Source organism: Xiphias gladius, chromosome 23 (assembly GCF_016859285.1).
Source record: "Xiphias gladius isolate SHS-SW01 ecotype Sanya breed wild chromosome 23, ASM1685928v1, whole genome shotgun sequence".
In the NCBI taxonomy this organism is placed as follows: domain Eukaryota; kingdom Metazoa; phylum Chordata; class Actinopteri; order Istiophoriformes; family Xiphiidae; genus Xiphias; species Xiphias gladius.
This window is the reverse complement of record NC_053422.1, coordinates 19786001-19803542: the sequence shown is the minus strand read 5'-3', so window position 1 is coordinate 19803542 and position 17542 is coordinate 19786001. Positions and strand designations below refer to the sequence as shown.

General features: G+C 36.8%; 1 protein-coding gene across 4 annotated transcripts in view; it reads right to left on the bottom strand.

Annotated features, from left to right (window-relative positions):
- The window catches only part of ctnna1 (catenin (cadherin-associated protein), alpha 1), an 81944-nt gene that overhangs the window by 46736 nt on the left and 17666 nt on the right, over positions 1 to 17542 (bottom strand). For all 4 annotated transcript variants that reach the window (XM_040119444.1, XM_040119443.1, XM_040119442.1 and 1 more), the window contains exon 7: positions 14844 to 15047. In XM_040119444.1, the coding sequence (XP_039975378.1) occupies positions 14844 to 15047 (204 nt within the window). The remainder of the gene's footprint in view (positions 1 to 14843; positions 15048 to 17542) is intronic.

Below are 17542 nucleotides of genomic sequence, written 5' to 3'. Positions count from 1 at the left end.
TTACCAGACCTTTAAATGTACCATGACTTGTACATGGATTCTCTAGCACTCAAATGCCATACACACTGTGACCACAATATTTCCAGCAGCTTCACCTAGTAAGTACACTTTGCTGATTTGCTATTATATACCAGGATTAATATACAGACAAGATAGTGTCAGATGTGAGGGTACCAAATGAACAGCACAAATGTCAGATAGAAGAGCATTTCACTCGAAAAATAAACCTTTCCCCGTAGCCCAAGCGCTTTACTGCTTACACTCTAATCAGGACTGACAGGCTCAAGATTGAACCAATTAAGGCAAGGCAAAAAGAATCTAATATTCTGTCACCCACACCAGTGATTCAGCAACATTTAGCTTGTTAAGCCACTCAAGAGTAGTTCTAGTAGAATCATCTTCCACACCAAACAAAACATCACTGAACCTTTTCTTTTAAGACATTGTTCTTGTTAGGGATACTTGAGTTGTCATTTACAGTCTAATAAATGGGGTAAGCGTGAACAATAAATAGCAGCTCCTCGGTTTCCAGTCACAAGTGTCAAGTTAAACTGTGGTCAATACCCTGAAAGCAAATGGAGATCAAGTGATAACCAAACAGCAAGCTTGGGTCAGGACAAATTTGTATGCAGCAGGGAGAGGATGTGCATTAGCATCAGACTAAAGCTGCTGCCGCAGCCCCGCAATTCTTTGTGTTCAGTTTGGTGGTGGGGGCAGGGTGAGAGAGAGAGGAATTGTGAGGAATTGATGGGACGATGGAGAGGGGAAACTATGGGGTAATGTTGTAGTTTATCAAAACCAATGAGCATCTCTCTGGCCAAGTAAAGGTAGTAGAGAATGGAATGATGAATACAGACTGACAGCACCTTGGGCTTGAAATGCACACTGACCACAGAGCAGCATCAGTTTCACTGTTTTTGACCTGATGAGCTGTCCAATGTTTGAATAGTGAAAGAATTAGGTAAAATTTTTCATGCTGAATATCAAAATAGGGTGTTTTCTCAGCAGTTCAACTTTCAGCTATATTTAAACAAAGTAATCCATTAAGACGGCGAGATGTTTCTTGAAGTGAGGTTTTGAGTTATAAGGATGCAGTTCGTTGGCTGGTGCCCCCTAGAGGTAGCCAGGGGGTACCATTTGTGGCTTTGTTTCTCAAGCGAGCCTGCCAAATTTGGCTTCAAACTTTTAAATGAATGTTTGTGTCAACGTTTCTCTGCACATGCTCATAGAATGCCTACAACAATTCATAAAATGTGTAAACCAAAAATTGTTACACTTCACATTTCAATTCAATGAAAAAAAAAACAAAAACAAAAAAAAACAAAAAAAAAAAAAAACATTGCATACCCTGATCACACTGATTTCCAAAGCCGAGCACCTCCACTTTGTCTTTAATTTTATTTTCTTCCAGCTTCGCAGTGCTTTTACTATTGCCCTTCCTGACTGTCTTGCATGTTCAGAAGTCAAAAATTGAGTTAAATATTTCTTAATGTCATTCAGCAAACATTATGGCGAGACCTCATTTTTGATAACACCAAGAATGAGGATGTATGTGGAATTCCTATAAAGTTCTGTCAATCATTTGACATTCCACTGTTTAAGACTACGGTTGTACCAAGTGACTGAAAATCCACAAAATTTGTAGAAATATGCATCCCTTTGCACTCTGGCTCTTTGTAAACTGTTTTTGTTTCCTCCTGTCATCCTCTAGCCCTGGTCCCCCAACCTGCCTAAAAATAAAAAAAAAAAAAAGAAAAAACAAGTGAACCAATCCCCTCTCTCTTACCAAACCTCTTTGTGCAAAATGAATGCTTTTCTCTTCCCATTTTCCTTTTGTATTGTAATATGTACAATTTCATATCTGTATAGTGGATAAGATGTGCCAAACTGGAGAAAAAAAAAAGAAAAAAAAAATACATTTTCCCCTCAAAACATATATTTTTTAAATAAAATGGTTATAATTTACAGAGTGTTGGCTAAATGATGGATACTCACAACATGGCTTGGTCTTTCATCACACTTTGGTTCAATGTATAAATCTTAAGCTCATGAAAAAAAACGTTCCAAATCAAACCCAAACTTTGATGAAGTTGATATGTAACATTATATTAAAATTCATAAATTATGTGTCAATTATAATACCTCTTAATTTTCTCATTTTTTAAATAATACTTTAAATCACTCAGTTTAAGAGATTAATTCAATTCCATGTCTCTTCCACCAATGTATGTCAACACAACGATTTAGATCATCTAATTTACAAGTCAGTGTGATAAAAAAAGAAATTCTATTATGTTGTTTTGCAAAACTTGTGTTTTACTAAAAAATGGAAAAACATTTCTGTGTGCCTGGACCCCTTTCAACAAATACTGAGTGGATCCCAAGTATTAATCTTCATACCAACCTGGGTCCACAATGTAAACAAGCTTGAAATCCATCCTTTAGGGGCAGAGTGATGCAGTGTTTTTATGTTATAAATGTGGAAATTTAAATAGAATAGTGACAAGTGCAGACAAATCTATGCTGTTGACTATTAAAACTGCTGTTATGTATTTTGCAGTCAATGGCAGGAAGAGGTATGGGAAGCTTCATTAGAAGGCTGCAACTACTGTTTATTTCAAATCATCAATTATTCCTCAATTATTTTTTTCAATCAGTTGGTTAACTGTTTAGTCTATTAAGTGTCAGAAAATAGTGATAAATGGTAATCCAAGCTCCTCCTCTTTGCTTTCAAGGACCCAAAGTAATGTCTTCAAATTGCTAGTTTTGTCCAAACAGTAGTCCTAAACTCAGAGGTATTCAATTTATAATGAAATAATAAACAGAGAAAAGTCTTAAATCCTCACATTTGACAAAATGAAAGCAGCAAATGGTTTAAACATCTTTATACTTAATAAATGACTATACTGAATAATCGATTAACTGATTCTCCATGTCAGTGCTACGTCAATAGCTAAGTTTGTCATGCAATGAAAAAACAATATTCTAAGAAATGCCAGACACATTAACGTTCAGATAAAATTTTCAAAAAAAGTTGGTGCCTATATATCTGGGTGTTTGCTGACAGTTGCCAATTAATGCTCCACTGAAATGCATTTTATTCTGGTATCTTGCAATGTGGCAAAACATTTTTTTATACAAATATATTAAAATTAATATAAGATTAACTACGATAAAACTTTCCATCCTTGAATAAGATTTTGGAGTCATGTCAAGATGTTGAAGAATAATGTTAACAGTAGAATCTTAGACATAATGATAATTTGATATTGACACTGGTCAATTATGAATTGTTTACAGTAATTTAACTGACTACAAGTTTTCAATAATTAAAACTGGATTTATGAGATTTAAGTACTGCAGGGCAAGTATCACCTGCACAGGTGCAACTTCGGGTTCTCAAAGTCAGTAGGTTGTATGCATGTTAATGACAAATACATGAATTCTACCATGTAGCAGTTTTACAAACCGAAGCTGGAAATTTCATAGTAGCCCACCATTTCGCAACATATTTGTGGATATATTCATGACCAGAGCATCAACTTTAAGTTACCTACACACAATATGAATTGTTTGTTACATCGTAAAGGTCAAAGTTCTTTCTCCATATGCCAATGACAGAGACTAAGTAAAAATTCACCACCCATTTTGGGGGAAAATTACTATTTTCTACATGTTATGTTCACACAGATAGTTTGCAAGAAGAGAAACAACACCCACGTTACCTGGTAAGTCAAAGTAACTCTTAAAGCAGATATATTTTGCCAGCAGACATTTTTTTAGAATTAGACAACCCATAGATATGACATCTAAAAGGAGATCAAGATCAGCCTGTGTACCACTCCATGAGTCTGACCTATTATGCTGACTGGATAATCTGTCAAACTACGCAAGGAATAGAGTGACAAACCTTTTAAAACACTTTAAAATTTGAGTTCACAGTACATCAGAGGAAACCTTTTGAACTTTTATTTCTGTTTTTGTTATGACTTTTTTTAAACAAAAATGCACTGCAAAGACTATTAGAGTCTCTATTCCAAAATAACAAAGCTAAAGTATATGCAGAAGATAGAAGTAAAGAATGAGGCATCCAGGCAACAACTTGTTGAAGTAGGAATTTGAGAGCTGAAGGGGATGCTGTAGCACTGAACCCATAGCCAGTGATGGTTGTGCTGTTCACAATCACTGGACCACTTATAAACCTAATTGATAACAATTAGTACCAATGTAGTCACAATGTTCTATCAAGAAATATCATACTGCAAATTTTAGTTTACCCCCTATAGGATACGGTACAAAATTGAAGAAGAAACCATTAAAAAGGAAATTGTGATGCAGGGTTCATTTTTTTAATGCAGAGCCATTCTTCTGTTGAACATTTTTCAGTTAAATTGGCTTTACTAATTTCAGTATATACTGTGTAGATGTATGATGTAGGAATTAGATCAGAAATTGATATAGGCAGATAATAAATAAATACTTTATGACTGATCAGGTTAGGAACCACTAGACCAAAATTTAATCAGGAAATCTAATCTAAATTTTATATAATCCAAGCTTTTCCAATTTACCAGAAAGTCCACATAACAGACCCAATGTACTCAAAAGAACGAACAAGAGTTTCTGTTAAAGGCTTCAGATAGCCAGTTTCAGGTAGACAAGTTCACTGATATGTATACTTTTTATCTAAAGGCAACTCATTTTATGTCAAACAGTTTGGAGTTATGAAAGAGGCAAACATTGTGAGGATTATAGGATGACATAGCTATCAGACTGTAAGAACCACTTCAATTTTACCTGCTCTTTTTTGATGAAGCCTGTAGAAAGCAAGCTTCAGTAATTAACCTGCAGAGTGTACCCAGGCGGGGGAGGCTCTAAACTGATCAGCCAGACTGCATGGCCTCAGTAGTCTGCAGGTTACTCAGAGCTCATGTATGCTTCAGGTATTCATTATGAGGCCTCCAATAAATCTAGAAAATGCTTAGGAAGGACATATTGATCTGGACTCTCATCAGCAAATACCCCCCTAATGTATTTATTGCTTAACAAATTAAAAGCCATTCCTCAACCACATCATTGTAGGGTCTAAGAGCAAACAATAGAGAGATGACCAAAACAAAAGTCCCTTTCATGGTCTGTGGACACGGTACTTGCAGAATGCGTAACTTTTCTGTTGATCTTTTTGGAGAAGATGGACACTTTTTTTCACACACAAAAAAGGCCATAGACATCTTCAGTATACTCTACATTAAAAATTAATTCCTTTTCTCATATCAAGGACAAAGGCAAAGTCAGCAGCAGAATCAGACCCAAAACAATTCTTGAACAACACTTTACAGAATTTAAAACAAGTGTACAGAGGTTAGAGGCCAATTCAGCTGCAATTATCCTAACAAGCAATTTAGAAGGCCTTGATGCAAGCAGTTTTAAGCCCTGGACTAATAGAAATGACATTTGCAAACTCCACAGTCTTTCAAGCACCCGTATACTGACGCAACTTAATGCTACAAATTGCAAAAGGGTAGATATTGGGACTAAGAACAACATACATCTGATTATAAATATTCGAAAGCAAAAACTAATGAGCCAATTGTAGAACAGCATTGGAATCACCTATCAAGACTAGGTGTCCATACTGACGGCACCCATGACTAAGGACATCAGCCAGTGGCGCACTCACTCCGGTCAGCTGTCAGTGATGCACTGGTTCAGTTAAAAAGCGGCCGATTAAGAAACATCCATGGACTCGTGGCAAATCCGTCACTGCTGTCTTCTACCCAGAAAGCAATGTTCTTAAGTTATGGAAAAATGTTTTAAATTGTGATACATCATTAAATAAAATGCACTGCTGAAAGCACTTGCTTTAAGTAAAAGCACTGACAGCGCTAGACAAACCTTATTTTCTGTGCAGAATAAATGGATGACAACAAATATCAATAGGTTATCCTGAATATCTCCCCAACCGCTGTATTACAAATGCAAGTAGTTAGCAGCGTGTTATCACAGCTAGAAGGGCTGGAGTTAGAAATCCAGGCTAAGTCTTCTGTTTAGAGTCTACATGTTCTTCCCATGTCTGTTGGGGTTACCTCCAGGTGCTACGGTTCTACTATAGTTCAAATATATGCAGGTCAGGTGAACTGGAAACACTTGCTGCCCACAGGTGTGAACAGTGTTTGTGTATATGTGTGTTAGCCCTGTGATAGACTGGCAACCTGTCTATGGTGTATACTCCCCTGGGTTCTAAACAGGATATATGGTGTAGATAATGGATGGATGGATATTGTTAAATGTTATAACAAATAAATATTTAACCTCTGGAATATATGTTTAACACACCCATGTTAGAAAAGCAGGTATAGAAATATGCATAATTTTTAAAAAGTTTTTTTTAAAAAGGAGTTTTTTACTCAACATAATAAAGTAAAAATTCCCATTCTCCTTTGTCGTTTAATATGAAAGTTTTGAACACAGTAATTTCCTGTTGCCATGGTCAGTGGCACGTCTGATGAAAACAAAGGGACTTGCTACAGCTGAGTATTTGAGCATATGTGTGTGCGTGTGTTAAAACATGCATAGATGTGGTTTGCCTTCCAGTGAAACACATTCATCACAGCTCAATTCACTTCAGTTCAGTCTGTCTCACCTTCAAACCCAATGTAATTCTCTGGCTCAACACGCCTGCAAACAGCAGATTCTAATTCTGGTTTTCTTCACATTTTCAACAATGGTTGTGCCACTGGGTGGAGGACAATGGCTTATCAGACTTATGAGGATGAGAAACAGTCTCAAAGGGTATAATAATACTCGGGATAAAAATGTTTTTTGTTGATTCTATTTTATTTGTGCATGTGATAAATATATGTTCCTAGGAAGGTGGAACAAAACTCACACTTCATATTTCTTTCTGTATTTAAAAGTGGCTAGAATGAAAATTTTTGCTGTATATCAACATTGGTTAACATGACTAATTGTATGCGAGTCAATCAACAGAATTATCGTCTGACTCTAGTTCCCCACACCTCTATGGAGATTTATTGAGTCTTTCGACTATATCTCAAAATACATGCTGCTCATATCCCATCTTCACCCTTATAGCTACACGTTTTGTCTATCTGCAATTAAGAATAGCAATTTTTCCTCTCAACCAGAAAAAGTTGATATTTGGTTTCAAAGGATTCCCAATGGGTGTAGGCTATATATAAATTAAAAAAAAAAAAAAAATGCACAGAGTATGAGATGAGGATCACGTAGGGAGTTTTGATGTCCGCGGGCTTTATGTTACAGATATAAATAGAGTATAAATGCTAAAAACAAACACATAACCATGCATCCCTTTCTATGTCTGCAAAAATTTAGAATGTTCTGGACTGTATCTTCTCAAACAATAACCATGTCAGAGGCTAGTAAAAGGGGGGGCCTTATGTGTTTAGTTTATTGTTATGAATTAAATTCAAAAAGTACAGTAAAACACAGTTAAGATGCATATCTGAATTCTGTTGTAGTAACACTAAAAAGTAGAGTTGGACATTGGAACTGATCTCTCAATTCAATTTCGATTCACAAAGACCAAAATCAATTCATTTCAATTCACTTGCTTTGATTAGATTCTTGATGATTCAGTTACACCAGATAAATACCAATATTACAAGCAGCAGTTTATCCTGGGAACTTAAACTTCTTCTACATTCAACAAGTGAGCAACACTATTTTCTTGAACATAAAATTGTGTTAAGTGCACTTAATAGGCTGAATGTAAAGACGTTCACCAATTATAAAACTGTGAACCATTTATTTTCCTTGGCAACTGCAAAACGACTAAAACATGACACATTTATATTTTTTAGCCCTACGTGTGCAAAACGTTTGAGCAATAATAATAATAAAACGACATCATCATTATGCATATTTTTTTTTAAAAGCTCTCTCATACAACTATGCAAGGACTGTCAGTAGCAGATGCCTCAACTAAGTACAGCACATCCGCTTTAATGATCACTTTCAGCACAGACAAGGCAGAAACTAAAAGTTTGCTCTTTAATTCAGCTGCACTGTTTGTGTTGACAAGACATCAGCCGGATATTTGAAGACAGCTGTTAGCTAGTGTTACCTCCGGCAGGCACAGACTGAATAAAGTAAAATGCACACAATGTTCAGTTGACTTCCGAAGCCTCACAATTTGTAGCCAGAGAGAATCTCTCTTCAGCAAACACAAACAGAGCTCAAATCAGTGTACAGAGATTTTTTCATTTTCTCTCCTGTTGATGCAATCTCTGGACCCTCTATAAAAGATAGCTGGAGTCATATGTCCATCCCGACTTTTACGGGACTGTCATAATTCAAAGCAGCTAATATACCCAGATATCATTTGTTACTTTTTAACTTAAAAAACCTTTTTCTTGCATGTTGTAATGACTCAATTTCCACAAAGTAGCCATTTCACACATCATGCAGCCATAACTGAACCACTTATAACAAGCAACCACTACCTACACGTAACATTTGGCAAAAATGTAAATGTTTACACAGAAAAAGGTGCAAATGGAAAGATTAGGATTTTAAGAAACGATACCGGGTCAGTCAAATAAGAATTGCGATTAATTGAAAAATCTTATACATCCCTAATTAACAGTGATCAAAGTTTTCTCAAAGATTTCCTTTTTCAACCTGTACAACTACCTTTCTTCACTCCTCTAGGAGTAACCAAACTACAACTCAAAACAAGAAAGAGAGAAGAATTAGACAGCTTTGCATCATCACATCTGCCATGCGTCCACAAAAGGGATATTTGGAGGAATTAAGTAATTCCAAGGGCCAAAACAGAGCGCTTTTTAGGATGGGAGGAAAACTTCATACTTAAATTAGTACTGCAGCTTCAGGTGGTGAAAATACATTGTGCTTCAAACTGTACAATAAAAAGATCAGTCAAAAAATTAAATATTAACATGAAGAGACATATTTCATTGGCCATATTTGCTAACTAAATCATCCAGTACATAAGGTTGCAGACAAGCTTGTTTAAAAAAAAAAAAAAAAGAAAGAAAAAAAAAGAAAAAGAAAACAAGCCTTTATAGTTAGATTTCAGTTATAGTATCAAAAATTTTCAATTAATGAGGGCATGGCCTTCACCCTGCTTAGCTACTGTGGAAAAAAGGGGTGCATCTCATCTACCTGCCAGCCATTGAAAAAGCTTAGAATTCACCAGCAAGAGATCTAGGGCCAAGTCTGGGAAACATTGCCTGACAGGCTGTTACTGACAGACTAGTGTTTTATGGAGGCTGTAAATATACGAAAAGCCTTGGGGGCACTAAATCTTTCTCCTGTTACATTGTGTGGAGTGTAATTTGTTTTAATTATGCATTTAGATGAGATTACAACTAGATAAATTGAACTCCTTTCACAATGGTCTTGCATTAGGTCTAGTCCCTTTGAACGGTCTTCCACTTTTTTCAAAAGCTTAAAATAAAAAACAAAAACACACTTTGGGTCATTCCACTACATTGTCTGTCACTTCCCTAGCCCTTGACGTACACAATATTCTCACCTGCAGGCATGAAATAATATATAATGTTTCATAAACTTTTAAAATGCCCAATGGTAGCCCCATGAGAGGTAATTTGTTGTGCAGTTGTTTTTAACTTTTAATAATCATTTTCTGTTAGGTTACATATAACTCATAGTATCTGGTAGGCAGGGTAGATGGTCCAAGATCCATTCAACCTAAAATGTGTTTAAAATGAGAAGCAACCATGTAGGCACAGAGGAAAAGGGATAAAGCAAACTTCTACCGCTCACTCTAGATGCCCAAGGCAAAAAGACAGCAAGAGTTGGGGGGAAAAAGTGAGCTGCCGAGAGAGAAAGGGACACAAATCCGAAGAGAAAGATTGCAAGGATGGAGAAAATGGGAAAGAGGTTTCAGCAAAGACAAAGCAAAGTGTAAAAGAAATGCTGAAGAATGCAGAGTCGGAGACTATACTGAGATACTATAAATGAAGGAAGAAGCAGGGGTCCCACTGCAGTGGACTGACATGTCCTTTTCATGCAGGTCCAAATGATAATGTATCACTTCAAGTTGAAGGAATTTAAATGTCAGTAGCCCAATATGTCAAAGCAACCTAGCATCACACTCTTATGTGAAATAAAATCCTGACAGAAGCTGGGAACAAGAGATGCATTATTAATAAAAAGTGGCAGAAATAGTTACACTCAACACACACCATGCCAAACTGGAATAATTGAGGTCATACTATGTGGCAGCACTGGGGCAACATTACCCTCATCTGCCCTTCCCCTTCACCCGTCACCGGCTGAGTGGACAAGCTCTAGTCTTGTTAAATGATCATAACAATGTACACAATTTCCACTCCAGCAATAGAGGAAAAAAAACACTTGGTCTAATCCAAGTAATCCAACAACATAATGTATTATATATATTTATACATTTGCCACATTTCTGTTTCCCACATTTCAAAGTCCACCACCTTCCTTGTCCTGATAACAATTTAGCCCAAATGAAATGCCGCTTTTCCAATCAATGTGCTACATGAAAATTTTAGCAGTTTTCATGAAAACAAAAATAAAAGCATGTTATACTAAATTGCTTTTATTAGTCTGATCCCTATTCTATGTAAAATCATTGCGCCATTTATTTCAAAGCAGATTCAAAAGTACTTTTTTAATAATAACTTTAATGCTCTGTTTCAACGTGACTAAAGACCTGCTTATTCCCAGATGGATCACTTGTACACAAGTTTATAATGGTTGTAATAGTTGTAGTATGCCTAATAAAACAAACCTATGCGTAACTCAATGAAATAAAAAGCAATGAATACATTCTAGACATGCATGACAAGAAAATGTCATGCACAAAAAAATTGTTCTGAACGTCGTTGTCTGAGCTCGTTTGAGAAAATGTATTCAGTATGCAAACACAGTAACCACACCAATGGACAAATTCCTTTAACTTGTTATTAGGGAAAAGCATTTTAAAATTGTCCTTTCACTTGAATAATGTATGTATCTCTCCCATTCAGACAACAGTTGCATGATTCCATCACTTTTTCTAGTCTTTGATTTATTCTGTTTTTTCTTTAAGAGTCTGTAGCTGCATGAGCGAGAGTGTCTGTGTATTATGGCAGACATGCTACCGAGAAGTATACAGTATTTAGTGAATGACGCTGAAGCGTCTTACAATAAATTTGGTGCAGTAAGGATCTCCAACAGATTTTTTTTTTTTTTTTTTTTTTTTTTAAAAACAAGGAACTGAGGCAGAGGAAGAAAACATGGGGAAGGGGGGTAGAGACAACTTGTAGCTAGAGGGAATGAAGTAGCAGAAGGGATGAGAGAGAGAAAGAGAATGAGTTAGGAATCTATCCAACAGTCTCAGCTGTGAGTGTAAACCCGTATGCTGTAATGGCAACATGACTGTTTGATGACTTGCACTGACTTTTCTACAATCAGAATAATATGCAGACAAAAGCATGGCCATCAAACCATATACAGTATATTCCCCAGTAAATTCTTTGTTATGTATTGGCCAATAGCGTATAACTTAGTCAAAGAGGGTACAGCTCTGCCTTAGAATGATGGCACAAACATGCTCATCAAGCCAGTGTGGTGTTTTTTTTAGTTTGTCAAGCTTAATCGCAGACACAGTCAGGTTACCTGTGACGGTGTCTACCATTGGTTTAAAGGCACCAGGTTGAAACACGAGTTATCTCACTGTGCTAACTACACATGACCCACAGTTCTAATATTTAATGGCTATACTGTGCCATTAAATGCATTAAGTGGACAAAGACATATTATGCTTCTCATCTGTTCCCTTTATCAGGTCAAATTAGTGGCCAAATCCCAGTCATGTCCTCTCATCGATACACTGATGAGATGTGTTCCTCTGTAAATCTTAGTTCTCAAGTCATGGCATTGGAGGAGTCCAGTGAGGTAGAAAACTCCAAAGCAAACCAGAGATGCTGCATGAATAGCAGGACACTACTGAGAGAGAACGATACATAAACTGAGTTGACATCTGACCGCATATCGTTTTGTTTGTCAATGTGCAGTGAAAAAATATTCAATCAGACAAACAAGAGAGCATTTTGTAACGGAAAGTTTTTATCAACAGTCACTGACTTTGTTACAATTATCAGGTTACCAATGTGATGTCCACTAGAGTGAGTAATAATTTAAGGACCAAGTATTTCAAAGATGGTTTGTGAGATAATTCTCCACTACCCTTTTTGGAACATGTTATTGAAGACTGATACTCAAACGTCTATACAGCTACATTATTGTATTTCTCATGCCCAAGCACAAAAATCTGCGAAAGTAAAGACCCTGGCTGGCCAGCCATGCAGCACATATGCCAGTCGAATTGCCAAATTGGCCCATTTATAATTTAACGTATGGTCCCATTACTATAGGTAGTAAGCTAATTATCGTGGCATGATAAAATTAGCAGCCACCTTTTCAGGCTATAGCAGGTAGGTATTTCATAGAAAAAACGTAACATTCATTGGAAATTAATTTGTAGCATTTGCATTGTTAAGATATTTGCGTTTTGGTAGAACTACTGCTGTATGTGTGGATAGGAGTTATAATCTGTACTACTATCACACCCTGCCTGAAGAGACATCCATTACAGCCACAGGACCACTATAACATTTCACTAATGAAATGTGCAAGCTGTGCAGTTTACCATTTTACCTATAAAGGCTTGCAAGAACAGCAGAAAACTGATAAAGTTCAAGCTCATAGATAATAATAAAACGGGCATTACCACAGCCATGAAATTTTTCTGGATGGCTGGCTAATTCTGAAATTCTGCTGTTACAGGGAGGATATTCGAGGGTGGTTACACTGAGTCATTTACAAACAAAAACACGAAAAACAATCTGAATAAGAAACAGGCTGAGTGGGAACACAATGTAAAAGAAAATCAGAACAGTCGAACAGAGTGGATAATTACATCAGTTTTTCGGTTTCATTGCTCCTTCCTTAATACAAGCCATCACCACAGACAACACAACGTTTTCTAGTGAAATGATGTCTTGGGAAATTTCTAATAACAGACACAGTCCAATACTGTGAGTATTTTGGAAGAGATATGACAATAATACATTCAGATACTGCACTGATCCTTTGATCAGCAAATTGATAAACAATAAACATTGACTCCGCAGGTTTATGATTTAAGAAAAGGCTAAACTTATGCACTGCCTCCACAGCCAGCAACAAATGATAAATCTATATGAAATCTAAGTGGATTTGTCAGGGTGGGATGGATTCACACTCTACATCATTTGTGAATTTTGGTTCAAATATTTTTCTCTGTAGTGAAGCCAGTTCTCTACTTACTAAAACAACCAGTTGTAATGTCACTTGTTTAAGTGCAATGTATTTATGTAAAAAAAAAAAAAAAAAAAAAAAAAAAAAAAGTAAATTAAGTACGTAGAATAGCAACTGACGTTAACTTTTGACTTTTTTACATAATTTGTTGTGCTACAAGGAGTATACAAGGTTTTAAGTACTGTACTAGGGAAACTAGGCTACCTATGATTTCTACTGTCTGCTACAAACATTGAACCTTTGGTTTCTTTGGCTGAACAGTTAGAAAAAGAAACCCCTGACAGATAGGACTGCAGCCAAGTTCATATTTTAGTGCTAAAAAGAAAGCATTTTATGTTGCTGGAGAGTTGCCCAATTACTTCTCTCACCCTAGAAAAGTGATATTGATTTAAATGACATAATAGCTTATCATTTGTTCCACAAAAAGTAATAGAACAGACTATCCATGTTTCCCAGACTCACACTGACCTCACTTACACTTAGTCATTTCATGTGTCTTGAGCAGATTGGATAGCCATCCGACCTCAAAAAAGCTAAGTGTAAATGCATCCAAGAAGACACATTTCCACTTTTCAGTCCAAGATGTATTGAAATCCTAATGCTAAAACCACGTCCATAAGTGGTTTGAGACACATTTTAGCCAGAAAAAGTAAATGGATCCATCTCTCAAAGACATATATATATATGTCGTCTGTTCTCCTCCCAAAGCGTTACAATTTCATTAAGCAGTGTGTGGAAATATCCACTCACTGTCTTATATTCTTAATGCATCCATGTTCCGTGTCCTCTGACCTTGTGATAACAACAAGGAAAGTTATGCCAAAATTACACTGAAATTAGCCATTGTTCTCCGTCTCATTAAAGCAACAAGGAAAATAGCTCCAGTGATCTCTACACAAACCATCAAATACAAGGCACATTGAGCTACTTTGGCACTTATCTGATCCCTGTTAAGTTCAACAACTGAATGATCTGTGTGGGTGACCGAGCACTGATCTCTATGAGTGAGGGAGCGCCCCGAGTTAAAGCCTGTTAAGACATTAAGATTTTTGTCTTGCTTGTAGCTAATTAATATAATTCATTCTAAAGCTAGCTAAACTGTTAACTGCTGTGACTAAACTACTAAAGTGAAGAAGTTATTCACCTTCTGGCCTCTTGGTAGATTCCAAACAGCTTTAGGTGCATTACCACCTCGGGGCAGACCAAAAGATGGACTATAATCAGATTTCTGATCTGGCCAACAGAGGTACAAATACTGTATTTGGCTAAATGTAAATGAAAATGTCTTCATTTGAAATGGCAAGTGTAAATGGACCCATTGACTTGCCAATGAAAATGCTATTTCCAGTTAGCCATGTAGTTTTAGATGCAAAGTATTCACTGACTGTGTCAAACTACAACAAAATGAAAGAAAGCTAAAGAGAGATGTTGTGTTGTGGATACAGAGTAGGAGGTTGTGGAGTGGCAAGAGAAAGGAAATGGAAAGGTAAGATACTTACATTGCCCATATACTCAGACAGAAGGTCCTGAAGAGCCTGGCGGACAGAATTGCATTCAGCCACAATGCGCTCCCTGCGGTCATCACGTGTGCAAGAAGAGTCGGCCATGAGGGCAGCACCACTGATAATGCTCTCAAGGCGCTCCTCCAGGGAGGGACGGAAGCGCTCCTCACTAAATGCCAGTGGGTCCACGATGATTTGTTTCTGTAAGGAAAGGGGCAGAGGGAAAATTACACAGGGAGAAAAAAATGCAATAAGTCATCATGGTACACTGATCTCTCCCTCTTCAAGCCTGAAGAGAGAAATGTGTCAGGCAAGTAGAGGACAGATTTGACAGACTGACAGGCCAGCTGGAAAACCTAAAGGGAAGAATGTGCTAAGCTGTCTTTTTTGTGTCTGTAGGCCATTAACTTGGTGTACAGTTTCTGAAAACGGTATCATAGTGGGCACATCTTTAACAAAATTAAAAGGATTTGACCAAGAGTAACATGAAATAATGTGCCATTTCTTGACTAATTAATGATATGGACGGCAGGAAATTAAGGTTCGGTCGCATTTGTCTTCAATTAAATAACACTGCCCCACACTCAGCATTTAAAAAGCGATGTCATCAGTCTAGTGTGGATAATAAAGAAATATAAAGTAATTTAATAGTAAGAGTTGAATGTTTGTCATTAAGTACTCAAACGAGGTTAAAAAAAAATAAATAAATAAATAAAATAACAGATTTTAAATTAAAAAATAAAAAAGGTAAAAGACTACCCAAGCCCCCTTGCTACCAAATTAAATGTTGTGGTAAAAAGTTAAGAAGAACAATAATCAACATACTTTTACAGTCTTTTCTGTAATAAAGCAAAAAATGAAAAACAAACTGCTCTATTCTTTTCAAAACAATTCATAACCAAGGCAACATGGCCTTTTATGGCCAAAATTTCTTACTCAGATGAACAAAAGTATGAAAATAGGAAATATGCACATTTCTGAATCCCAACTCTGGTTGGAAAAACGTGAATAATGCAGTTCTGAGAAGCTCGTTAGCTTCCAAGACTACTCTCTTTAATGCAATGCCTTACATTTTGTATATACTCAATTGAAAAACTATTTGATTGGGTTTTGCAAAAAACACTGTCACTGTCCCCATTTGTTTTACAAACAAAGGGAAATGTCTCATCCAAAAATTCCCCAGGGACAGTCCATTTTACAAAGTACAAAGTTAGCATTGATTAGTACATTATATTATATCCTCTTTAGGACTAGGGCGGCTCAACTGCTCTACTGATACACAGGTTGATTTATACAGCTTCAATGGGTACTTTTACGGGCCCTGCCAAGAGAAAACAAGTCACAAAGAGTAACCAAATCACTTTAATCAGGAAAGGTGAAAGGTTCTTCTGAGGACCATATGAATGAATCCACTGACTCAAAAAAGTAAGCTGTAGTACCGTGTCAGCAATGTAGACTACAAGATCCATTTCAGACAACAGATGCACCTATGTATATGTAATTATATATGTATATATATTAATGTAATTCCTTATATATAATCCCTTTTGTGAAAGGATTTGATTTGCTACCTTTCATTTGAGTCACAGAAGTGCTACAGTAACCCACTTTCTTCTATTTTCTTCTTAAATGTTTGACTTCAAAGGAACAAGCCTGCTGAGAGAGGCAACTAGTTGACATGCTGGAGAGGCACTGCAGAGGGTTAAGGTGTCACCATGACGCTTTGTGGTGGCAAAACAATGACAGACAACTTCTCCAATGAAAAAACCAATTCTTTGCTTCTGCAGATGCCTTACTGCTACGAAATATTCTACAAATCATCTGTTAGAATTGTGGTTTATTAGGCAGCCCGCCCTCTATCGCAGCCACCTCCAACCCCCTCCATTCCATCTCCATTCCATCTCATCTGACCTCCTCTGCTTGCGTGTCATATCGCCATGGCAACAGGCACACAAGAGACACATGGAGGAGGAAATATGGGGGGGGGGGGGGGGGGGCAGAGAGACAGAGAGAGGATTTGGGGGTTGATTTGTGCTAATTTTGCCATGCACTTGAACTCAGGCATCAAAAAGGGGCTCGTCTGAAAAAGGTCTGCATCCAAGTTTTTTGGGGAAGGACTTTCTGCATGGCTACCTGTAAAGTAATTACTGATGCAACATATCTGAGAGGCAGCATTGTTGCCACTTGTTTTATGCTAATTAATCATTTGACATACCATCTATCATGAGAGAGAAACGCTTTTATAGCTTCAAAAAATTTAACAAAAATTTCCATGACTGTAATCCAGAATGGCAGCCAGCTATCAGTCCCTTCCTGAAAGCCTAAGTACATATCAAGTACACCAAGTTTTTCTTACTTTTGCCATCAGACTACGATTGCCCTAAAACTACAAACTTATTGAAAGCAGAAATGGCATGGTTTTATATACTCAGTACTGAGAATTCTTTGGAAAGCAATGCTGACTAAATGACGGATTCTTTAAGAGTAATGCTGAGAGTACCACATTTGCTACTTAAAAAAACATAGCTTAAGTAAATTTTTCATTAGTCTTGCTAAGAGCTACTGACTCATATGGAGAATCTAAAGATGGGCTTAAGCATTTTTGCAAACAGAAACAGGATAAAGCATATTGGCATGTGACTGACGTGTAGCTATGTGATCTCTATCGTAAACTGCCATTTTGAATATCTTTTTTT